The sequence below is a fragment of the Canis lupus genome, chromosome 30 (genome assembly GCF_003254725.2).
Source record: "Canis lupus dingo isolate Sandy chromosome 30, ASM325472v2, whole genome shotgun sequence".
Taxonomy (NCBI): domain Eukaryota; kingdom Metazoa; phylum Chordata; class Mammalia; order Carnivora; family Canidae; genus Canis; species Canis lupus.
Window position 1 is genome coordinate 36,105,892 of NC_064272.1, and position 24,826 is coordinate 36,130,717.

The 24,826-nt window shown below is 43.1% G+C and overlaps 1 protein-coding gene and 1 pseudogene across 3 annotated transcripts; one reads left to right on the forward strand and one right to left on the reverse strand.

Annotated features, from left to right (window-relative positions):
• Window positions 1–10,578: 10,578 nt before the first annotated feature.
• On the reverse strand, window positions 10,579–11,438 carry LOC112675514 (NADH dehydrogenase (ubiquinone) complex I, assembly factor 6-like; annotated as a pseudogene).
• Window positions 11,439–14,225: 2,787 nt separating this feature from the next.
• TMEM202 (transmembrane protein 202) lies at window positions 14,226–24,054 on the forward strand. 3 transcript variants are annotated; one of them, XM_025472246.3, is made up of 5 exons: window positions 14,227–14,649; window positions 15,173–15,428; window positions 22,630–22,779; window positions 23,116–23,247; window positions 23,715–24,054. In XM_025472246.3, the coding sequence occupies exons 1-5, from the start codon at window positions 14,242–14,244 to the stop codon at window positions 23,912–23,914; spliced, it is 1,146 nt and encodes a 381-aa protein (XP_025328031.3). In that variant the 5' UTR covers window positions 14,227–14,241; the 3' UTR covers window positions 23,915–24,054. The 3 variants fall into 3 exon arrangements, with proteins under 3 accessions (XP_025328034.3, XP_025328031.3, XP_025328033.3); XM_025472248.3 differs by lacking the exon at window positions 14,227–14,649 and adding an exon at window positions 14,800–14,958; XM_025472249.3 differs by lacking the exons at window positions 22,630–22,779; window positions 23,116–23,247 and having other exon boundaries at window positions 14,226–14,649.
• Window positions 24,055–24,826: the final 772 nt, after the last annotated feature.

The following is a 24,826-nucleotide window of genomic DNA, read 5'->3' on the forward strand; positions in this document are numbered from 1 at the left end:
CCGGCGCGGCACGTGACCGCCGAAGCCACGCCCCCTGCGGCCGCCGCGCGGGGAGGCCACGCCCCCTGGGCGGCCGCGGGGAGGCGGGAAGGGCGGGGAGGATGCGGAGCGCTCCGCGGACGGGGGGCGCCGCGAAACGCCGGGGGCCCGCGGAGGGGACCGGGTGGTCTGGTTCCGCCGCGGCGCATCCCAGGATGGCGCAGGTCGGATGTGCTGCCAGAGCCAGCCGGCGGCCTCCTCCTCCCGTTCCCCGCCTCCGCTGATGCTTGGTCATCTCCTGGGAATCGCCCCCAGGTCCCCTGCCCCCGAAGCAAAAGTCTGTTCGTACTGCGAGCGCTCAGCCATTGCTTGGGCTTTGGGTGCAGGGAGGAGAACGCCCAGAAATAAGACCGGCCCTTGCACCTGCTCTCGAAGCAGCGAGCCCGGGGGTCCCCGCTTTACTCCCTGGGCAGCTGAGAAGCATCCCCAGAGCTTGCATTTTAGGCAGCACACGTGGAAGGGCTGGGTGGATGAACCAGCTAAGGGGCCCTATTTTATTGGGGGTGGAAGGTAAGGAGAGGCTGAGCTACAGCAGTGGGGGAAGGAAGAGGCCTGCAGGCCCAGGAGAGAGTGGGCATCCAGAAGCCTCGGGGTAATACAATGTCAGGTATGATTTCAGGACTCTGCATGCGCCAAGGCCCCCCTGTGTGTGATATCCCGCTGCACCTAAGGGAGAGGACTCATTTACTTACAGAATGAAGGCGCTGGACCCTGGATAAAGACTGTGAAAATTACTAATGAAAATACAGAGACTTTTGTTGAGAGAATATTGCAAACATATTGTTAACAATGACCCGCTCTCTGGCCTGTGTATCAGACAATCAGAAAAGTAATGGGCAACCAATAAAAGTTTAAAAAATAAAAATAAAAAACATTATAATCCATATAAATGTTTAGGGCCTAGCGTAGAGGTAGGAGCCGAGGTTAAAATTGGACAATTATTTGACAATATGAATTCTTTAAGTTAGTACATATTCAACATTGCCATTGATTTTAACAGAGGGCTAGCAAGACTAATGGCACAGATAATATGTGGTATTTGGCTGCTTTCTCTATTTTTCTAAAAAATTTAAAAAGATTTTATTTATTTTAAGAGAGAGAGGGAGAGAGTGAACATGAATGGGGCAGTCGGGGGGTGGGGTGGGGGATCAGGAGGGCAGATGGAGAGGGAGAAGGAGACTGTTTCTCCAGGGAGGCGGATGTGAGGCTTGATCCCAGGACTGTGGGATCATGACCTGAGCCACCCAGGCACCCCTCTATTTTTCTTTTTATTGAAGAGAGCTGGTTAAATGGATAAAACATGATTTAAATTTGTACCTATGGCTTCTTTTTTAAAAAAATATTTATTGGGGATCCCTGGGTGGCTCAGCGGTTTAGCGCCTGCCTTTGGCCTAGGGCGTGATCCTGGGATCCCGGGATCGAGTCCCACATCAGGCTCCTGGCATGGAGCCTGCATCTCCCTCCTCCTGTGTCTCTGCCTCTCTCTCTAATAGATAAATAAATCTTTAAAAAAAATAAAAATAAAGATATTTATTTACTTATTTATTTACTCATGAGAGACAGAGAGAGGCAGAGACACAGGCAGAGGGAGAAGCAGGCTGCATGCAGGGAGCCCGATGTGGGACTTGATCTCCTAACCCTGGGATCATGCCCTGAGCCCAAGGCGGATGCTCAACCGCTGAGCAACCCAGGAGTCCCCATGGCTTCTTTTTAAAATTTTTTTTAAATTTTATTTTTTATCGATGGCTTCTTATAAAACTAGCTTACATATCAGAAAAAGAATTCACTATCATGGGACACCTGGGTGGCTCAGCGGTTTGGTGCCGCCTTCCGCCCAGTGCCTGATCCTGGAGTCTGGGGATTGAGTCCCACGTCGGGCTCCATGCATGGAGCCTGCTTCTCCCTCTGCCCGTGTCTCTGCCTCTCTCTGTCACTCATGAGTAAATAAAATCATTTAAAAAAAAAAAAGAATTCACTATCAGCTGTGTCCAGATTTTTAGTTCGTCCAGTCATCACTATAGAAGCAGAGAGGAGGGAATGACTAATTTTGCCCGGGGAAGTCTTTCACAAAGGAGGTGACCTTTGAGCTGGCTTCTAAAGCATGAGTTAGCCAAGCAGGGAAGGATCTGGAGGATTTTTGTTTTTACAACAACAAAAAAAGGCAAAAAACGAAAATAGTGTTCAGCATTTGTTTTGCAGCCAGCCATTATAGAGGCAGTGTGCGCCCCAAGCAGCAACAGTGGCCTCATCAAGCTCCTTCCCTGGGAACTACCCGCAGCCACCATAGCTTTGAACTGTGTCTGTGAACAGGTGTTTTATCTTAATGTATTTTGTGCATCCATTAGCAAGATGTGTCCTAAGGTTTCAGAAAATCCTAAGAGAGGTTATTTTTGGGGGCTGCAAATGCTCAAAAAAATTTCCATATAAATTAATGGTAATTGCTTCTTCTTTGCTTTACACACTAGTTTGATTTATGAAAGGTGTCAGAGAATGCTCTACTTTTAGATAGCGAGGAATCTGTATCGAGCATAGGGTTTATGGGGATAGCAAAAGGAGATGTTCCATGATTATCTTATTATTCCCTCTTCTCCCTGGAATGCCTTTCCTACCTCTCACTCCCACTTCACCTACTTGAAGGTCTTAACTTCTTTTTTACCACCCCGTCAGTGTCTGACTTCCCAGACCTGGGTGAAGTCCTATAACCCTTGATTGTATCTCCCTTAGAGCATTTAGGTCACAGTATTGTAATTCCTCATACGTTTGTCTGTCTTCCCCACTAGAGTAAGCTCCTGTTGTATTCCTAGCCCCAGGCAGTGCCTGGCACATAGTAGGTGCTCAATAAAGACTTGTTAAATGAACACACACAGGAGTCTGAATACCTCTTCACCAGTTTAGCATCTACTTCTCCTTCAGGCCTTAGCCTAGACCAGACCAACAAGTATGCTGTGAATGGGACACAAGTGGGCTGAGGTAGTGATCCTCTCAGTCCTTAGGGCCGCCAGGCAGAGCTTGGGACAGCTAGACATCCTAGCCAGTCACCTCCAGCCAAGAGCAGTCTCCTGTATGTGCTGTGAGAAACTTTGAGAAGCACTTAGCCATTACCTCTTTTTTGGGTACTTCTTTGTGGCACCCTCACTCTAGCTTCTTGTTTGTGTGCCTCACAGACCACATGCTGAGTGAATGGTATCTTTTTCACAGTTGTAGCCTTACTGCCGGAGCCAGGACTCTGCACATAGGAAGTATTCAACGAGTGTTTGTTGAAAGAATACATGAATGAGGGAGCATTTGTATTCAAATTTTATTTTTTAAAGATTTTATTTGAGAGAGAGAGAGAGCGAGAGTGCAAGCACAAGCAGGGGGAGCGGCAAAGGGAGAGGGAGAAGCAGTCTCCTCCCTGAGCAGGGAACTGCGTGGAGCTCAATCCCAGGCCCTCGGGAGCATGACCTAAGCCAAAGTCAGCTGCTTAACCAACTGAGCCACCCAGGCGCCCTGCGTATTAAAAATTTTAAAGAGGGATCCCTGGGTGGTGCAGCGGTTTGGCGCCTGCCTTTGGCCCAGGGCGCGATCCTGGGGACCCAGGATCGAATCCCACATCGGGCTCCCGGTGCATGAAGCCTGCTTCTCCCTCTGCCTGTGTCTCTGCGCCTCTCTCTCTCTCTGTGACTATCATAAATAAATAAAAATTAAAAAAAATACATTTAAAAAAATAAAAATTTTAAAGACAGTCAGAATTTCAGTGTGTAGGCAAAAAGAGCAGTCCATGGAGGACTACACATTTGAAGGAGAACTTCACCTAACTTGTTTAATTTAGGATCCAGCAGGTCCTAGAACAGCATCTGGCACACAGACATTTAATGGATATTTTTGAATGAATAGAGTGAAATGGTACTGAATCTAGGCATAGATCTTCAAAGAATCTGGAGTGATTTGGGGGAGGTGAAAATTCAGTTTGTCTAAAATCAATAGTGCATGAAGAGGAATACTGACAAAGATGTTAGCTCCCCCCTTTACCCTGGTTTGATTAAGGCTTTTGCCTACTTTAAGCTTATATCTAAGTCAGATAAATTCATGGAAAAACATCAGAAATCCTCTCCAGCGTTGGGGCAACAGCCTCTGATATTGGGATTTTTTAGACCAAAAAAAGGCAAGTTTATATAGTTAAGACCTTTATGTGGTATGTAAGGCCCTTTCAGTGGGGATCCCTTTTGCTTCAACCGCATCCTGCTCCAGGCAACCTGAGAGCTGCTCTGGACTAGGATTATTTTGGCCCCAGTCTGATCTCTTAAACCTTCTGCCTAGGGCCTCAGTGGTTATAAATGCTCGTGCTGGCCAAACCCACAGATGTAATCTGCAGCCCGCTTCAGGGAGGTGGGGCATTGATGAAACCTTAAACTGATTGTGTAAGTTCCTTACAGAAAATAATTTACTCCCTTTGCCCACTGGATTCCCCAATCAGTTCTAAAAGGTTTATCGCTTATTTCCTTGCCTTCTTACCATTCTCCTTCTGCTTGAGTCCTCCATGTCTTATTTTCCTTACTTGGTTTAGAGCCAGGCTATAGCCTCTGAGAAATCTAGAGCACAGATCACTTCAATATTTCTGTTCTTTGGCCATCTACTAACATTTGACTTCAGAAAATATTACTGGCGTATTACTATGATTCAGGTTTCAATTTCACTGATGCTACGGGTATACCTCTGTGTCATAAGCGCACAGTTCAAATGTCTTCTGTTGGGAGTGCCTTTTGAATCTTTCTCTTGGATTTCTTTTTTTTATATCAGGATTTAGTATAAATAAATAAATAAATAAATAAATAAATAAATCCCTCTTCTTAGAATTTTTCTGCTATGTGGGTGGCACAGAAGATGCCACTTGAGAGAGAACTGGGGCTTCTTCCCACTTGAGAGAGAACTGGGGAGATGAGTCAGGAAGTGTCCAGAAGCAAGAGGGGAGCATGATGCAGATATAGGTTAGGCAGGAGTATCTGTGGCGCCAGGGTAGTAATGTCTAGCTTGCCTGTATAAAGTATTCATTCAAGATCTGTGTCAAGGCCCCAGCTACAGTGTTCCTTGGCCTGGAGTATCCTCAGCATATCTCCTCTGTAGTGACCTGGCAGGGTTATAACCACATTAGGCACTTGGTCAAAATTCAATGATTTGAATATTCTCCTCCTGGCCTCATACTATCATGAGTAAAGATCAACCATTTATGAAAATCCACAGAGATAGGTTCAACTTCTAACAAAGATTTAGGGAGAAACACTACATTAGGGAGAAACACTACACTATTGAACTCAAATCACTATATGCTATTTGAAAAAAATATATATATATAGTTTGTAATGTGTGACTGAAAAGTAATCCTTTATTGTAAATTTCTGCTTGAATTAAAACAGCACAAAAGCAACCTCTTTGCCCCTACCCCCACCCCCCCGAAGGGGTATAGAGATCTAGGGGAAATTCTGAGAGGCATAGAAGTTTAGACTTAGGTATGATCTTAGAAATTATCTAGTTTACTTCTCATTTGAGCTAAGAGAACTGGGAACCACAGAGGTGAAGTGCTGTTCCTCAAGAGCAAGAATGGGATATTGTTCATAGTGAAACTTTCAGCACCTAGTGACACGTACATGGCAAGTGCTCAGTAAAAGTTTGTCAAATGGCTAAATCCATTCCTTGCTACACATAATATAATGCTTTGCATGCAGTAGGCACACCAATACATTTTTATATTGCAATTATTCAACCAGGTGCAAATATAGCCAGAGAGTGGTAAGGCTGGAACCAGACCACAGATGTGTGGGCTTCCTGGTTGGAACTCTCTCTACCCCACCTGATTGTGCCTCTGGAAATGCCTGCAGTCATCTAGTCTCCTTGAAATTGAATGCGGTTTAATCATGGAGTCTACTAAAGCCTACATCCTGTTCTTAGCCATCATCCTTATTCTAGAAAAGAATGATCACTGGATTTGAATGTGCATGGCAAGTTTCAGTGATAAGTTTTCTTGGCATTTGTTTATCAGGAATAAATTAACTTTAGAACTACAAAGAAGCCAAAATCCCTGGGTGTGGCCAGTGCTTCTCTCCCTTGACAACAGCTGACTTCCTAAAGTTTGCTTAGGAAAATAATAAAATCTGTTAACCTTCCTTGAATCCCCATTAACCAGATAGTGAGAAGAGGCCAGTGGAAGGATAAAGAATTGTTCAGAGTCAACAAGCGAACACACAGGTAATTATGAAGTAATTAGAGCTCTATCCACGGAGATAAAGGTCAAATAAACAGTGATCCTTGCAATTACTATGAGTGATTGTATGTAATATAAGAATGCCTCAGAAATCAAAATGATGTTTTATGTTCTATGTACAAGAGGTTAAACACTTGATATTTTTGCTAGAGATATTTTAGTTACAAGGGAAGAGAACCCCCAACTAGCTCAACAGTGAGTCGTTTATTATCTTCACAAGCATCTAGACATAAAGAAGCTAGATATACCAAGGTCAAATGGGTTGTAAGATCTATCAGGAATCAAAGTCACCCTTTGGTCTCTCAAGACCCATCCAGCCTGTCATTCCCGTCCCTGCATCTGTTTCACTCTTCTTCTCTTCCTATTTTACTCCCTTAGTATTCCAGTTTTAAGTTCTCCAGAGAGAAAATGTGGTTGGTCCAGCCACAAAGAGATGTCATTCTTGATCAAAACAGCTGCAGCTGTAGGTAAGATGTGACAGAGTTATCTAATCCCTAGAAGATCAAAGCTCCATCTTTGAGCAGATGCTAGTGAGGGAATAGATTAACTTAGAAGGGACTATGTGCAGAGGTACTGACTGTCATTTCTTTATTACAAAAGCAATGTATATTTGTTTTTAAAATTCAAAAAGCACAACATTGTGGGTAGAAGGTATGACTCTCTGATCACAAACTCAGCTATACAAGAATTACAATTTTGTTTTCCAGGATAATTTTTTTGTCTTAACTTCACAACCCAAGCACCTCACCCATAAAAAAGAATGAAACGTTGTCATTTACAACAACATGGATGGAGCTAGAGAATATTATGCTAAGTGAAATAAGTCAGAGACTTATTTAAATACCATCTGACTTAACTCATAAACATATTTATTTATTTGTGGGAGAAGTTGCATGCAAGTGGAGGGAGGGGGATAGGGAGAGGGAGAGAAATCCTCAAACAGAGTCCCTACTGAGTGTGGAGTCCCATGTGGGAATTGATCCCAAGACCTTGAGATCATGACCTGAGTCAAAAGCAAGAGTCAGCCACTTAACCAACTGAGCCACCTGGGCCCCCTTATATGGGGGCTACGTGGGATTTAAGAAACAAAATGGATGAACACAGGGAGAGCGGGGGAAAAAGAGAGAAGAGGGGGGAACCAAACCATAAGAGACCCTTAACTACAGAGAACAAACTGAGGGTTGATGGAGGGAGGGGAGTGGGGCATGGGCTAAATGAGTGGTGGGTATTAAGGAGGGCACTTGTGATGAGCACTGGGTATCCTATGTAAGTGATGAATCACTAAATTCTACTCTTGAATCCAATATTACCCTATATGTTAACTACCTAGGATTTTTTTTTTAGATTTTATTTATTTATTTATTCATGAGAGACACCGAGAGAGAGAGAGAGAGAGAGAGAGAGAGAGAGAGGCAGAGACACAGGCAGAGGAAGAAGCAGGCTCCCTGTGGGGAGCCCCATGTGGGACTTGATCCCGGGACCCCAGGATCACACCCTGAGCCGAAGGCAGACACTCAACCACTGAGCCACCCAGGCGTCCCAACTAACTAGAGTTTAAATGAAAACTTGAAACAAACAAGAAGGTTGTCCACTATCCTTCACGAACTTTGTTTTGGAGGGTCCAATGAATTCAATAAGGCAAGTTTTGTAAAGGAAGAGACAGGATAATTACTATTTGACAATAATAATAATGTTTACTTAGAAAACCCTAGAGAAGTAGCCAAATAACTCAGTCAAGTGGCTTGATAAAAGATAAATACATAGACAAAAGTAGCTGATTTATATGTTAGCGATAATAAATTAGAAGATGAAATAGGAAAAATGTGATTCATAAGAGCAAATGGGTTAATGTATGTAAAACACTTAGCGTGGCTACTAGTAGTTAAGAGGTATTAACAAGCTATAAAAATAATATTAAAAAAAGAAAAATTAATAATATTGAGGGGATTCCTGGATGGCTCAGTGGTTTGGCGCCTGCCTTTGGCCCAGGGCGCAATCCTGAAGTCCCAGGATGGAGTCCCACGTGGGGCTCCCTGCATGGAGCCTGCTTCTCCCTCTGCCTGTGTCTCTGCCTCTCTCTCTCTCTCTATCATAAATAAATAAATAAATAAATAAATAAATAAATAAATAAATAAACAAACTTGATTTCAGATTCCTAGAGGCAAAAATACTGAGAAGAAATTTAAATTTAAGATTCTTGATTTTATATATGCAAATAATTATTTTAACTTTTAAATTATTAAAGTATTATACATACAGAACTCTGGTAATCAATGCCCAGATCAAGAAATAGAACAATTTCCTGCTTCTCCAAATCCTCTTGTGTGTTCCCTCCTACCCCTAGTCATCTTCCTCCCAAGGGTATTTCTGACTTCTGACAACACAGATCAGTCTGGTTTCTTTTGCTCAGTAGTGTGTTCCTGAGATTCATCCATATGGCTTGTATGCTTGTAAATTATTCAAATTATTCATATTGCTATATAGTATTTATTTTATGTATGTATGTACCACAGTTTTCCATTCTTCTGTTGATGGCCAATTGAGTAGTTTCCAATTGGACTATTATGACAAGTGCTGCTCTGAACATTGTAATACATGTCTTTTGGTGGACATGTGGACACTTTTCTGTTGCCTACCTACCTATAATAAGAAGGTCATGTGTTTATTCAGCTCCAGCAGATATTGCCATGTAGTTTTTTAGCGATTATACCGATTTACACTCCCAACAGGAACGTATGAGGGTTCTAGTTGGTCTACATACTTGGCAACACTTTTTCATTTGAGCCATTCTGGTGGGTGTGTAGTGATATTGCATTATGTCTTTTTTTAAAAAAGATTTTATTTATTCATGAGAGACACAGAGAGAGAGAGAGAGGCAGAGACACAGGCAGAGGGAGAAGCAGGCTCCATGGAGAGAGCCTGATGTGGGACTCGATCCCAGGACTTTGCTGAAAGCCATTATTTTTTTTTTTGTATATTTTTTTTATTGGAGTTCAATTTGCCAACATATCGAAAAGGATGAAATAAAATTGTGTATAAGTTAAAGTTTATTATTTTCTCTATGTATTCATGATTAGAGACTACTTTTACTTAATTTTAGGTGTTATATGACTAAGAAGTCCAAATATACTATGCACTAAACACCATTCTAATGCTTTTCAAATATTAATTCATGTAAATCTCATAACTACCCTGGGAGAAAGGTACCATTACTCCCATTTCACATATAAGGAAATTGGTATAGGGAAGGTTAGATAATGGGCTCAACATCAGAGAGCTAGCAAGTAGTACCACCAACATTTTAATCAAGGCACAATCATAACTACTACTCTATTCTTATTAAGAATCATGTATCAGGATCCCTGGGTGGTGCAGCGGTTTGGCGCCTGCCTTTGGCCCAGGGCGCGATCCTGGAGACCCGGGATTGAGTCCCACATCAGGCTCCCGGTGCATGGAGCCTGCTTCTCCCTCTGCCTGTGTCTCTGCCTCTCTCTCTCTGTGAGACTATCATAAATAAATAAAAATTAAAAAAAAAAAGAATCATGTATCTCAAAAGTCATTAATTGTTAAACCAATCCAAAATTCCCAGGTGTCCCAGTGCATTATAGTTTAAATTTGCTTTTCCCTCATGACTAATAAATTACCCTGAGCACCTTTTTGTATGTTTATTGGCCGTTGTCATATCCGGCAAAATGTCAATTAAGGACTTTGCTCCTTTTTCTATCAGGTTGTCTCCCTCATTGATTTGTAAACGTTCTTTATATATTCCTATTATGAGTTTTTTTTTTATTAGATACACATATTGAAAAGATCTTACCCCACTCTGGATTGCCTCTTTATGTTCTCAGTGGTGTCTTCTAGTGAACAGAAGTTCTGTTTAAAAAAAATTCTTGACGGTGCCTGGGTGGCTCAGTCGGTGAAGTGTCTGCCTTCAGCTCGGGTCGTGATCCTGGGGTCCTGGAATCAAGCCCTCTGGGTGGCGCAGCGGTTTGGCGCCTGCCTTTGGCCCAGGGCGCGATCCTGGAGACCCGGGATTGAATCCCACATCGGGCTCCCGGTGCATGGAGCCTGCTTCTCCCTCTGCCTGTGTCTCTGCGCCTCTCTCTCTCTCTCTGTGACTATCATAAATAATAAATAAAAACATTTTTTAAAAAAGCCCTGAATGGGGCTCCCTGCTCATTGAGGAGTCTGCTTCTCCCTCTCCCCTCGCTGCTCCCCACTGCTTATGCTCTGTCTCACTTTCTATCAAATAAATACATGAACTCTTTTAAAAAATAAAAATAAAAACAATTCTTGGCTTACTACAAAGTCACAAACATATAACTCTGTTTTCTCCTAACGACACTGCTTTTTTTCAATGTTATGAAGTTATTTTGAGTCCTTTTTCTTCATGATGAAACATACACAGATAATGGAAGTAATGGAAGCATTCTTCTGCTGTGAAGATGGGTGGAATATATAAAAATTCTTTGTTGAACTTTCTTTAAGCAGTCCTCCAGAGCAATTCAAAGAAAAGCAGGAAATGTTTTCATGAGAACACTTTTGTCGAAAGGTCTAGCATGCTTTAAGTGCCCAGCATGCTGGGCCAGCAAGGACATAAATATTTCATCTCTCAGATTTATATCTTGGTTCTTCCAGAGAAACACCATGTATTGTGTTTGTCAAACATGCAAATATCCAAGGGAAGGAACACCCTTCTTCTGCTACCATGATAGGGCGTTGTTCTCAAGCATGTGACAATGCCCTGTGCTTTTCCAGTGTGACTTGGGCATGGTCTGTATGAAGTTCCTTTTTACCCCATACTTCCAGTGTTAAATGAAGAGAGAGTTTTGTGCATTTTCAGCATAATTTTTCAGTTCTTGGATGTTATGATATGCTTTGTCATCCGAATTTTGTCTCCTCTACCAATGGTTTTCATAAGCCATATTTTGATCAGAGTATATCTTTTGATAGCAGTTTCCCAGTCACTTTTTCTTCTCAGTCCCCCGTGGTGGGGATCTGACTTTTCATTCACCCTGGGGCTCTGCGAGGTCAGTCTGGGGCCCAGGGGTGGGGCCTGCCTCTGCTGGTGCCTCCCCGAGTTCACTGGCCACTGGCTGCTGTGGTGGAATGTTACACTATACACCATCCACATGTTTTTCCAAAACTGCATTCACATCAGTCCCATTGTTTTCTGAGAGTCTGAGTCCTTAACCAGCCTGAGCCAGTTCCACATAGAAGGGCATCAGTGCAAGAGCAGAGCTCCAGGGTTCTGCAGGGAGGGTGTGGGAGCATAAATAGCCCCCATAATCTGGTTTCTGCAGCAGCTCCACATTGTGTCAAGCTGATGCTAGAGGCTCAAGTTCCACCGGTTTCAGCCATGCCCCTCCTGGACCCCGCAGGCTCCAGGACAGTGGCTGCCACACAAGTGGGGGACCCCAAACTGCTTTTTAGAGTGGGGGAAATGGTGGGACTCTTGGGTGGCTCAGTGGTTGAGCTTTGATCCCGGGATCCGGGATCCAGGATGAAGTCCTGCATTGGGCTCCCTGCAGGGAACTGGCTTCTCCCTCTTCCTATGTCTCTGCTTCTCTCTCTCTCTCTATGTCTGTGATAGAATAAATAAATAAATCTTTTAAAAAAAAAAGAAAAGAAAGAACTGTAGGAAAAAATAAAGTAGGGAAATGGCAACATACCCAGCCACCAGTTAAGGACAAATGCTTGTTTTGTCATAGGCATGCAGGCCCCAGCAAGTTCCCGGCTCGCCAGAGCATCCTACCTTTCAGTCGACCTGACAGTCTAGTGGCCGTCTGACCTGTTCCTTCAATCCCTGGAGAGTTGCATCATTTACCACTGTTCACAAAATGACCTGTTACCCCACACTGCATCAATTTCATCTCTTTGGAAGTGTTCCGGTTCAGTGCTACTGGTGAACCAGGCAGGGGTGACATGTTCTAACCATCAACATTAGTATTCCACCTGTCTCAGTGTGGCCTGTGCCAAGGTCATGCTCAAGCAAACTTGGGAAGACAGTTTAAAAAATAATAATAAGGGATGCCTAGCTGGCTCAGTCGAGAGAGCATGCGACTCTTTATCCCAGGGTCATGAGTTTGAGCCCCACATTGGGTGTAGAGATTATTATAAAAATAAATAAACTTAAAAAAAAATTAAAGGGGGCACCTGGGTGCCTCAGATGGTTAAGCATCTGCCTTTGGCTCAGGTCATGATCTCAGGGTCCTGGCGTTGAGCCACAACATCTGGCTCCTGGCTCAGTGGGGAATCTGCTTCTTCTCCTCCTCCTCATGCTCTCTCTCTCTCTCTCTCTCGGTATCCCTCTGTCTCAAATGAATAAATAAGATCTTTAAAATAATAAAATAAATTTAAAAAGTAATAGTATTTACTGAGCACATATTAAGGCACTGTGCTAAGAGTTTTATGCATGTTATCTCATTTAATGCTCACAAAATTTTATGAGACAGGAATAATTATTGACCCAGTTTTAGACATGAAGAAACTGATGTTTAGTGAGGTTAAGGAAATTGTCCCCAAGGAACCCAGCCAGTGAGTGTTGGAACTAAGTAAGTGCTAGACCGGGAATTGAAAAGCAGGCCTGTGTATTCAATGCCTGTGTCTCGCTTATTAAGCATGCAAGTGCATCTAATAGTCATGCCGTACAAGCCAGTTTGCTATAGATGGAACAGTTTTTCCTATCATCATGCCAGTAGTGCGAGTGTATTACGTTAATTGAAACTTTACAATTTATTTGCATAGCGTGGCCTAAAGGACTCTTTTTTTTTAATTTTTTATTTATTTATGATAGTCACACAGAGAGAGAGAGAGGCAGAGACATAGGCAGAGGGAGAAGCAGGTTCCATGCACCGGGAGCCCGACGTGGGATTCGATCCCGGGTCTCCAGGATCACGCCCTGGGCCAAAGGCAGACGCCAAACCGCTGTGCCACCCAGGGATCCCTAAAGGACTCTTTTGATCTAGCTCTGCCCTATATCTGCAACCCTCAACCTCCCACTTTGAGTTTTTTTTTTTTTTAAGATTCTTATTTATTTATTATGAGAGACAGAGAGAGACAGAGAGGCAGAGACACAGACAGAGGGAGAAGCAGGCTCCATGCAGGGAGCCCGATGTGGGACTCAATCCCAGGTCTCCAGGATTCCGCCCTGGGCTGAAGGCGGCGCTAAACCGCTGAGCCACCCAGGCTGCCCCCGCTTTGGGTTTATACCTAGTAGAGCCACACTGCTTCTAGTGCCCCGTGCTGTCCATGGCTTCCTGCCTTGAGACATACTATTATCCTCACCTCAAATGCCCTGTCACCTCTATTACCTGGAAAATTTTTTTGCAATCCAGCCAATACATCCCCTCTTCCAGTAGGCCTCCCCTAATTTTCCTCTGACAATGTCAGCTGTTCTGTCCTCTGTACCAGCCTCTGTCCTTTATAGAAAAAATATATTGCCCATTCATTCACTTAACACTAAATACTATTCTTTCCAGGCACTAGGCTAAGTACTGAAACCGAGAGTCAAATAACTCTTTTGGAGAAAGCAGACTTCACGCTAAGGCAGGGACATAAACTCACTAACTGCCGGTTATTCCCACCAGATGACATAAAGTATAGGTTTCGACAGGTTGGGGCAGGCCAGGAGAGGGTAGGCTAGGAGAGGAGTGTGATAGGGCATTCTGATTCAGCCCAAATTTAGGAATCAGAGTTTATCTGTTCATGGAAAACAAGAGCTGGCAACGCAGCTGGGCATTTATTAGAATAAATGTCCGTGATGTGGAACAGGATGGCATCTGTTCAGCATCTTGGACTAATTTTGAGCCCTTGTGGGAGGAGGAGTGAGGACCAACGCTGAGAGAGTTGTTTGAAAAGGAGACTTGGAGCTGGTCTGGGCACAAGCTGTGCTGGCTGTGGAACCAGGGAAAGGCCATTCTCCTCACTTCCACACAGAACCCGACCCTGCTGCGTTATCGTGAATGGTAGCTTTCAGCACCCTGGCTGGCAGCCGCCTGCGCTGGGGTCCTGGCACCTTCGCAGTGGGCCCCGTGGGCACTGGCAGGGCCAGGGGCCTAACAGCCTGGGATGGCTTCACGAGCAGAGGGAAATGGAGCAAGAAAGGAAGCAGAGGGCGGATGCTGCATGCCGAACCGTGGCTGGCAGATTGGTTCCTGAGCCTGCGGAGACTTACCTGGAGCCTTCCACCTGGCGTTGGGGCAAGAGAGGGAATTCCATTCAGACTACTGGCAATCTTGAATTCTCACCACAAGCTATTGAGTCCTGAAGATATCCGGTTAGCTTTTTTATTTGCCGTTAGAGAGCTGTGTTTCATTCATCTTTATACCCCCGGACCTAACACAAAGCCTGACACAGCAACTGCTGACAAGGTATTTATGGATTTATTTAAATGAGAGAGTTGAAAGGAGTCAGAGAAGGGAGGGGGGGAGCATCCCACCTGATTAAATGTGATGATTTGTTCCTGATCTGATTAAACCCAAAATATGAAACAGAAATGGAATCTGGGCCATGGGATCTGGCCCCTTTTGGTCCTGCCAGCACGTGTGAGAGGGGCTGAGACAAATTCCGTGGCAGTTAGAAAGGAGCTGGCTGCCAAGATGGAGAAGAGGGAACAATTAGTCTTGACCTTCTATAATCCTAAGGTTCCCAAACTTAAGGGGAACCGGAACTACCAAAGGGTAAGGAGGTACCTAATTACAATTAGGTCAGATGGGAGGAAGAGGACTTACTTAAAGGTGGGCCTAGACAGTGTCCTAGAGATAGAGATCACCCTGGGTAGGGACAGACATCCACAGATCAAACCCACACGGGGATGCTTAAGGTAGAGATGAATAAGAGACCCTGGGGATCAAGGGTCTTTCTGGGCAGGCAATATTTCCCTCATCCTTGTAGCCTACTCTCCCCATCAACCAACATCCGAGTGACTCGATGCCACCCCAGAGGCAGCAGCAGCATGTGGATCAGATACACATCTACATCCGAATGCTCTGTGTCAGCCTGTGTGGTTTTGGTCTCCTAATGCTGACCGGCACGTCCTCACTGAACTGGGTGCAGTTCCTGGTGATCAAGAATGGCCTTGAGCTCTACGCAGGACTCTGGATCACATGCAACCATGAGCTGTGCTGGAGCCACACACCCAAGTCACCCTGTGAGTGCCACCAAACTAAACACCACAGGCCCCACAGTTCCAGAGCTTTCTGCCATATAGGCTCTTCATCTTTCTTCCTCCAAGATCTCTTTGCCCTCACCTCTCCATGAGAAGTGATGGATCTCAGCCAAATTGTGAATATAGCCATGCTTTTCTTTGGTGTTCTCAGTGTACCTTTTCTCCCCACCCCCACCATTTCTTGGTTGTTTCATCTCCCAGATTAGTAGTTTTTTACTTTCTGGGAAGAACTGGTTGGGCCTTTATAAGCTGTCACTGTGAAGCATTGTGATTAGTATTCTAATGTGGCTTGCAGAAATAGAAGTAATTGATCAGAACTGGGAAACAAAGCAAAGTGTCTCAGCCTCTATCAGATTTAACTTTATTTTATTTTTTTTAAGATTTTATTTATTTATTCATGAGAAAGAGAGACAGAGAGAGGCAGAGACACAGGCAGAGGGAAAAGCAGGCTCCATGCAGGGAGCCCGACTTGGGACTCGATTCCGGGTCTCCAGGATCACGCCCTGGGCCAAAGGCGGTGCTAAACCGCTGAGCCACCCGGGCTGCCCCAGATTTAACTTTTAAGGTCAACTTATTCTTTGGCTAATAGTTGAAGAGAATGTAAATGCATGTCAGACAGATGTTATAACAAATGTCAGCTACTTAGAGTAAATTCTTAACGTCAAATTTTATGTGAATTTAGGTAAATTTGAAAATGCAATACAAAGCATTTACAAATAAGTTTCTGGAAAAAAAGTTTCTGGGGCTAGAAGATACCATATGCATGAGTTTTTTTCAATCAGGACCAAGACTTAGAGGAAAGACATAACTACGCTGAACAGTTTCCCCATCATCCACAAAAGATACATTTACACGGAGAAACAGGTATTGTGAAAGAAAGCATGCATGTAATAAAGCATTTATTTCTTTTTCTCAGATAAGCAAGGGCCCCAGATGCTGGAAGTGGGGTTGGGGGTTGCACTGAGGCTCGACCCTAAGCTGGAGCATCTATGGCATATGGAATTAAGGGGCAGGACCCTAACACAGATCTTGGGAAGAAACTAAAACCACAGGCAGGCCGACAATTCAACTGCATCTTCAACTTAAGAGAAAAACTAGGGAAAATATTTGCAACAAATAAGAAAAATAAAAGACTAACAGCCTTAATATTTTTTTAAAAACTTATTAATAAAAAAGGCAAATACCCTTATTTATTATAAATTCTTGATAGTTCACAGAACAGAAACTAAAAGTGTCTAATAAGTGTAAGAAAAAACTATTTTAACCTTAATCAGTCACTAAAGAAAGGCAAACCAAACGAACAGTGAGACAAGATTTTTCAAACATGACATAAGCAGAGTTTTTAAAATGATAATGCACAACGCCAGACACCCTCATATACACTGAGCACCATGTAAATGGGTATAACTAAAGCAATATGATTATGGGTATCCAGAGATTTACACTCACGAATTCCATTTCTAGGGAAATGGAATTAAAGATACAGATATAAAAATTAAACTGCAGTCATATTTATGTAATTGTCTCCAACCTAAAATTCAGGACTTGGGATTATTATTTAAATATTTAGTGAGTCAGAATCTTGGAAGTTTGTCACTTAACAGTAGCAAATAGTTTATTTCTTGGGGCCTGGAATTCACCTAAGAGGCCAACTGTTAATGATTTAGAGAAGGTCAACTGAGTCCTCTAAGTATTCAATTATAAGTCAGGTGTCTACCCTATTTCCAATGTTAACTAGTCCTAATTCCAAGACTAGTAAGTAGTTTGCAGTACAGATCTAAAAATGAATTCCTCAAATGTAATGAGTATGTCCAGACCTCATCAACCTGTGACAGTATGTTATTATTGTCCAAATTCAAGAACTTTAAACTTTTTATCTATTTAGTCCCCTTTCCTATGGTACCCCTTGTCATTTCTGAGAGTTTCATGGGGACTCTCTCAGGTGGACTCAAGAATGTGTACGCTCATGATTCTCTGTCCTGGACTCACATTAGGCCATTGAGCCTCTCTGCTTGGCCTCTGCCTTCACCTCATTCAAGATGACTGAGAGCCTCTCTGCTGTGGCTGTTGCTAACGGAATGGAGAAGGAGTGGGGAGTAGCAGACCCCATCCTTCACTTTTATTGCTAGGTCTCAAGAGTGGAACAGCCCCTTCTGTTAACTCCCCTGTAGCATGGGTGAGATCAGACCATGGTGTAAAGGAATGTGTGGCTGCACAGAGTAACTTGAACTGCCTGGAGGACTGTGGGGAAGAAAAGTAGGTCTTTTAGTCGGAGCACTGGAGCCTCCAGTGGAAGCCACTGCATGAGAAATACAGCCAAGCTGCGTAGGGATGCTTAACTCTGGCACTCTAACTGGGTTACCAGGGAACCTAAATCCTAGGCTGATTTCACAGCCTCCTCTCTAGGGTTCTAGGTCTCCATCCAGGATCTTTTCCATTCCCAAACCACCGCCTCTTTCGTGAGCCTGGAGAGGTTTGTCTCGGCCTTATGTGGCTGGAACGAAGGTGCAGTGGCAACAGCACGGAAGTTTAGATTTGGCTAAATAAGTGAGCTAATCCCTCAGCAGCACCTTCTTCATCTTCTAAATCCATATCCACACCTCACCTCAACTCACTTGGTCTAGCTCCTTCATAATTCAAAGGAGCTAGATCCTTGTGAAGCACTGCCCTCCTATCCTGGCTTTGATTTTTGCTGAAGGACCTGGGGTACAGTGAGAGGAATCCCACTCCCAAGTCTCTTTGGGACCCCTGAGTATCAGGTGCTTAGCTCTTCCTATGGCTGGCTCCTCTCCTGTGCTTCTTTCTTCTCATGTCACTTGGCTTCACCCACTGATTCCTTCCAGGGTGTCAACAGCTGTAAAAGAAAAGAATATCTATTGTTAACTAAGCTTATTTGTTCACAAGAGCAAGGTGACTTCTAGCCCTACCCGTCACTGTCCAAAACTTCCAGGACAAAGTTTTACTTTCATAACAGTAGAACGAGATCCTGCCGACCAATTACAAACTGCCAAGTGGTGAATGTTCAATCCACTGAGAATCATTACTGCTTTCTGGTAGGGTAGTATCCCTTCCAGCCTCGGTCGCTTTTATGTCCCACCTGATGGTGCTCTGAGGTATAGAATCACTGACTGGGATGACCCCAAGAACACTACTAAGGATCTTACCAAACTTTTCAAATGATTTGGACTTCTTCCTCTCCAAATTGAGTCATATCTTCTCTCTTCCAGGCCATTAGCTTCATGGCTTTCAGTAAACTGGGATGTTTGCCTTGCTATTCCTCCAACTGGAGGCCACACCAAATATTACTAAGGAGATCTTCATAAATGTTTGGATATAGGTGACCCATGTGGGCGTTCCTTGTATCTAGGGCACTTCTCTTTTCCTGGACCAAAGCTTCTTACTGACAAGCAGAGCCTCGTCAGGCCTAAGACCTAACGTAGGTCCTAGGATCTTTGAAACTTTGACAAGTAAGCTGCTGTAAAAACTGACATTTAAAAGGTGAAATAGCCTTTGATCTTACAGGAGATGGAGGCTCAAACTCAGCTTTGGGAAGCTTGTTTTGTCTTGTTCAATTATTTAGAAAAAAAAACTATGACGTTAACCAAATGCCATCATTTTATACTATGGGGCTAAGTGTTTAGTTTGGTCAGATAATAAATTGTGTATGACTATGACTAGCAGACTTGCTTCCTTTGGAGGTGAGACTATCCTATGCTGCAAACCTTTGGTTGTTCCTTTGGATTGTGAGTCCTCTTGTTTGTGTAATTTCAGGAGATGAGTCACTAAGACAGAGAAGATTGTAAGAACATGAAGGCAAATCTTCCCATCACGGTGAAAGAAAGACTGGACTGTAACATATCTTAGATAGGACTTGGATATCCATATCTTTGTACATTTTTGTGTTTTATTTCATTTGAACTAGCACAAACTAAAGAGTGAATCTATTTGTAATGATTCAGAAGAATCTCATGGATTCCCAAAGGCAAGAAGTTTGTTGTACCTTGAGAGATCTCAGTCAAAATCAAGCCTGCCACTCTACAATTGCTTTATTTTTTTATTTTAATTTTTATTTATTTATGATAGTCACACACACAGAGAGAGAGAGAGGCAGAGACACAGGCAGAGGGAGAAGCAGGCTCCATGCACCGGGAGCCCGATGTGGGATTCGATCCCGGGTCTCCAGGATCGCGCTCTGGGCCAAAGGCAGGCGCCAAACCGCTGCGCCACCCAGGGATCCCTCTACAATTGCTTTATAGTTCATTTTTGTTTCTATTTCATCACTTCTCCTCAGTTTTTCCTATTTATTAGTATGCAAGTACTCAAAAAGTGATATCCCAGTCTAGCTTTGTATCTTCTTGGTTCAAGCAAACAAAAGAGCATCAATAAGTCTTGAATCCAAATTTCCAAGCATAAGAATAAAATTGGTCCAACATGGGTCAGATCTTCCCTCTTCTAATTAGCTCTAATCAAGGGACTACAAGCAAAGGTCCAGGACTATAGGCAAGGGCTGCTAGGTCCTGTGGGGTATTGTGGGCTAAATACCATGAAGGATACCTATCACACTGGGCTTCATGAAGCTCAGTGAGAGCTGATGGTTCTAACTGGCTACACATCCTGCTAATTCTGAATGACCAAGGTTTCAAGAAATACGTTGCTCTTGGGTTATCATGTTTTAATGTGGCTAACTTGTTTGGATCACAGAACAACTCACCTCTGTGGGTAGGCGTGTGGTTTCTCTTCAGAGGCTTTAATATTATTGGTGATGTTAGAAAGTGGTCAGTTCTAGAGAACAAAATAAGACTTAAGAGGCAGATTTTAAACTGGGATAGGCTTTGACATAATTTCTTCTCTCTGGGTTACTTGGAAGCTGAACTGGAATCTCAGGCATGGAAGTGCTTAGAGAATTTTCAGTGGTAGAGATGAGTTGGCCCCTGCTACCTTGAAACAGGAAAAAAGCTGGACTAGGAGGCACCCTCTAAAGGCTATTTTTTTAAAAAATTTTTTATTGGAGTTCAGTTTGCCAACATATAGCATATCACCCAGTGCTCATCCCGTCAAGTGCCCCCCTCAGTGCCCATCATCCAGTCACCCCAACCCCCTGCCCACCTCCCCTTCCACTACCCCTTGTTCGTTTCCCAGAGTTAGGAGTATTTCAGGTTCTGTCTCCCTCTCTGATATTTCCCACTCATTTTCTCTCCTTTCCCCTTTATTCCCTTTCACTATTTTTTATATTCCCCCAAATGAATGAGACCATATAATGTTTGTCCTTCTCCGATTGACTTACTTCACTCAGCATAATACTCTCCAGTTCCATCCACGTCGAAGCAAATGGTATTGAAGAGATTGCAGGATCTGTGGCATCTCAGAAGAGCTATATTTACTTGCAGTTGTGTATTCTTCTTTATTTTTTTTAAGGTTTTAATTTAAATTCCAGTTAGTTAACATACAGCGTTATATTAGTTTCAGGTGTACAATATAGTGATTCAGCACTTCCATACATTACAACAATCGCACTCCTTAATTCCCATCACCTATTTCACCCATCCCCCCACCTACCTCCTCTCTAGTAACCATCAGTTTGTTCTATAGAGTTAAGAGTCCATTTCTTGGTTTGCCTCTTTCTTTCTCTTTTTCTGTTTGCTTGTTTGTCTCTTCAGTTCCACATATGAGTGAAATCATATAGTATTTCTCTTTTCCTGACTGACTTTTTTGCTTAACATGGTACTCTCTAGCTCCATCCATGCAATTGCAGATGGCAAAATTTCATTGTTTTTTATGGCTGAGTAATATTCCACTCTATTTTATATTTACATATATGTATATATAATCTTCTTTATCCATTTATCAGCTGATGGACATGGGCTGCTGCCATAATTTGGCTATTGTAGATAATGCTGCTCTGAACATTGGGGTGCTTATATGTTAAAGAATTGCTGTGGAAGTCAAGGGAAGGATATGTTTTGTAGATGGTAGCAAAAAGTAATGTTTAGCATGCCTCTTCTCTCTTACCAACATCCAATCTGCAGAGAGCAGAGATCTTGAGCCAGGAGATGAGGGAAGAAGCAGTGTTATGGTACTTGGGTAAGGGCTTTAGAGCTAAAGAACATTAAAAGACATCTCCCTGAGCAAATGTGAGGCAGAGCCTTGAGGGACTTTCAGGAAACAAACAAACAAACAAATAGAAGATGTTTTTAGGGTATTAAATTCCTGCAATCCGGTAAACTCAGGCTTGAAATCATAACAATATGGGAGTTTAAGTAGATGGGACTTGATTTTGTAGCCACAGGTTGGCAAAGCGTATGCACGCCAGATATATTTGAAAGAGAAAAAACAAATAGAAACAAACTACAAGTCCAACAACGGTTAAATCATTAAGCAAAATATGTTAATATAGTAAACTGGTAGCCATTAAAAATTGTATTTACAACAGGTAATTTGGGGAAAAAATCTCATCATATAATCTTTTTCTTTTTTAAGACTTTATTATTTATTCATGAGAGACACACAGAGAGGCAAAGACACAGGCAGAGGCAGAAGTAGGCTCCCTGAAGGGAGCCCAGTGTGGGACTCAATCCCAGGACTCCGGGATCATGCCCTGAACTGAAGGCAGTTGCTCAACCACTGAACAAGCCAAGTGCCCTCATCATACAATCTTAAGAAAAAATTCACTTGATACTCAGTATCATATTCGCTATGTACAGAGGATAGAAAAATACTGGAAAGAAATAATGTAAAAGGCTAACAGTAGCTGCCTCTGGGTAGGGGAATTGTGGATGATTTTTTCCCCCTGCTTCTTGGTACTTTTCTTGCTTTTCCAATGCTTATATTGAACATGTATTACTTTTAGAATTAGAATTAGGAACAAGGAAATGTTTTAATCTGTGTTGTGATGTTAAAGTCTTATAAGCTAGTTTACAATTGAGTTAAATGTGTTAATGCATCCAAAACTATCTGTATATTCTCTTCAGTTTCACAATGAAGGCTTTGCCTTCACAGTAAATAAATTCCAACTATCAATGAAAATCTGGGAAATAAGATATTTATATGTGCCCTGGATGCCACATGTCAAGCTCTGCTTCATCCTCCTTAGTCCTCATGCCCTTCTCTAAGACTCTGTTTGGTTTTCTTAAGAGAGGTCCCCCGCTGGACTAACCAAGCCTTCCCTTTTCATTCTCCTTGGCAGATTACCTTCAGTTTTCCAGGGCTTTCTTCCTCATCTCTGTCTTTGCCACACTTGTTGCCCTTGTCTGGCTCATCAGTTCTTGCCTGTCTAGAAGAGGAAGCATAACCACCAACTTGGATCTGAAGGTATCCATACTCAGCTTCATCTCAGGTACAGACCTGGATTGGCAGGGTACTACCAGGGTGAAATTGTCAAGGGAACCAAGTTGTCCATGGGGCTTTCATCCTCTTTTTCTTGTTCCTTTCCTCTTTTTCACTATCACATCAGGTGGCTAGCTGCCTGCCCTACCTTACCGTATAAAATACACTTCAGCTCATTTAGCCCAGGGGAGATGTAGAGGCCACTTTCTCTTTCCCGTCTTGGTCAATCCCTAAATTTTAATCCTGCCATACATATGGCATCTGGAAGCAGAAGAAGAGTTGGGGATGATGGTCAAGGCAGAGGGAAGATACTGATGGGCTGTAACATCTTTTCTTCTGGTCCTAGCCATCTCCTTGCTCCTCTGCCTCGTCCTATTTCTGGCACAGGTTTACTGGCATGCTAAGGATGCCTTGGAGCCAGATCTCCTCTGGACCTATCATATTAATTGGTGGAGTGACTTCTTATACATGTTTTCTGGTGAGTCAGTCCCCTGCATTATGCTAAAAAGATGGAAGAGGAAGTCACTTCTTGAAAGGGAGATAGAGTCTAGGAGAAATAGAGGCACTAACTGTTCCTATTTAAGAACATTCATATATGGAGAAGTAGCATGGTATGGTGAAGAAAGCATGGATTTTGGAGTCTTGAAGCTTGTATTTAGCAATCTATTCTACCATTAACTGAGGTGTGCATAGGTTGAGAGACTTGTCTAAAACCACATAGAAAGTCACAGAAATATCATTTGAATCCAGGAGGTTCAAGCTTTGTCCTCACCATGTGAGAAATACTATAATGAAATGGAAGCATTGGAGGGTAAAGCAACTGCTGGGAGAGTGGAGGGTTGGCTTCACTGAAAAGAGGCCTTTAGAACTGAAGAAAGCATGAGTAAAAAATTTAAAAGTCCAAAGACTGTCTACTAAAACTGACCTCAAATTCTTCTCCTCTAGGGATCATCTCCTTCCTCAACTATATGACTTTCAGCTTTCTTTCCCTTGATCGAAATGTCAGTGCAATTCCCATAGAGAAGTCAAGACTGGGGGTTGGTCCAGTGACTACAGTATTACCTGATGAAGATGGTGGAAAGTTAAGCCCTGAAAAGGAATCTCCAACTGAGGAAGTGAAAACAGACTCAAGAATGGAACTGTGATGATAATAGGAAAACCCAACTGCGCTTGTCTTAAAATGGAGGAGAGTCTGAGTTGGAAATGATGGTGCAGATTCTAGGAAACTGTCCTAATATCATGTCAATGTTGCTGAGGGGGAAAGCATTAAAGCTGCTGAAATACCTTTTGTGTGCACTGGATCAAAAATATGTATTATAGTCATAAAGAAAATAATAAAAATTCACTTAAAATTTCTTTAAAATTTTTTTTTTTTTTAAATTTATGATAGGCACACAGTGAGAGAGAGAGAGGCAGAGACACAGGCAGAGGGAGAAGCAGGCTCCATGCACCGGGAGCCCGACGTGGGATTCGATCCCGGGTCTCCAGGATCGCGCCCTGGGCCAAAGGCAGGCGCTAAACCGCCGCGCCACCCAGGGATCCCCTAAAATTTCTAAGGAAAAATCAGTGGTTAGGGTCATGAATGAAAGAAACTAGCAACAGAAGCAGTGTGTGGATCAGAGATCTCTTTGGGCATCAGAGATCTTACAGATCAGAGTGATTCATGGAGAAAGACATCAACTAATTCTGCTTGAAATTTTCTTTTAATGTGTGGCCTTGGGCACACTCAAGGTGGAAGGCACTTGGCCAATATTGTTGTGTCTGAATTTCAGATCACTACTAGCAACTAGTGGAGATAGTACCTACCATCCAAAGCAGCTGAAAGGTGCGGGAGTGGGGGTGGGGTGTCCTGGGGGCATCCGTGAGGTCCCATTTCCTATGAGGATTGGTCATTTGAAACCTTTACAGTCTTATTATGTGAACCCACTGCTTCTCCCTAGGTGGGGAAATATCTTAACCAGGTCTCCAACAGCCTCTCTGAAATTCTACACAAAATCTGTGTATGCACTTTTCTGTGAAGAGGGCCACAGACTCCATCAGATTCTTGATAGGCCTCT

What these genes read in the sequence shown, in the direction of transcription:
- TMEM202 (XM_025472246.3), top strand. Translation starts at nt 14,242, where the DNA reads ATGGTAGCTTTCAGCACCCTGGCTGGCAGCCGCCTGCGCTGGGGTCCT. An exon ending in CCACACACCCAAGTCACCCT is followed by an intron (nt 15,429 to 22,629) that starts GTGAGTGCCACC and finishes TCTCCTTGGCAG; the next exon opens with ATTACCTTCAGTTTTCCAGG. An exon ending in CTTCTTATACATGTTTTCTG is followed by an intron (nt 23,248 to 23,714) that starts GTGAGTCAGTCC and finishes CTTCTCCTCTAG; the next exon opens with GGATCATCTCCTTCCTCAAC.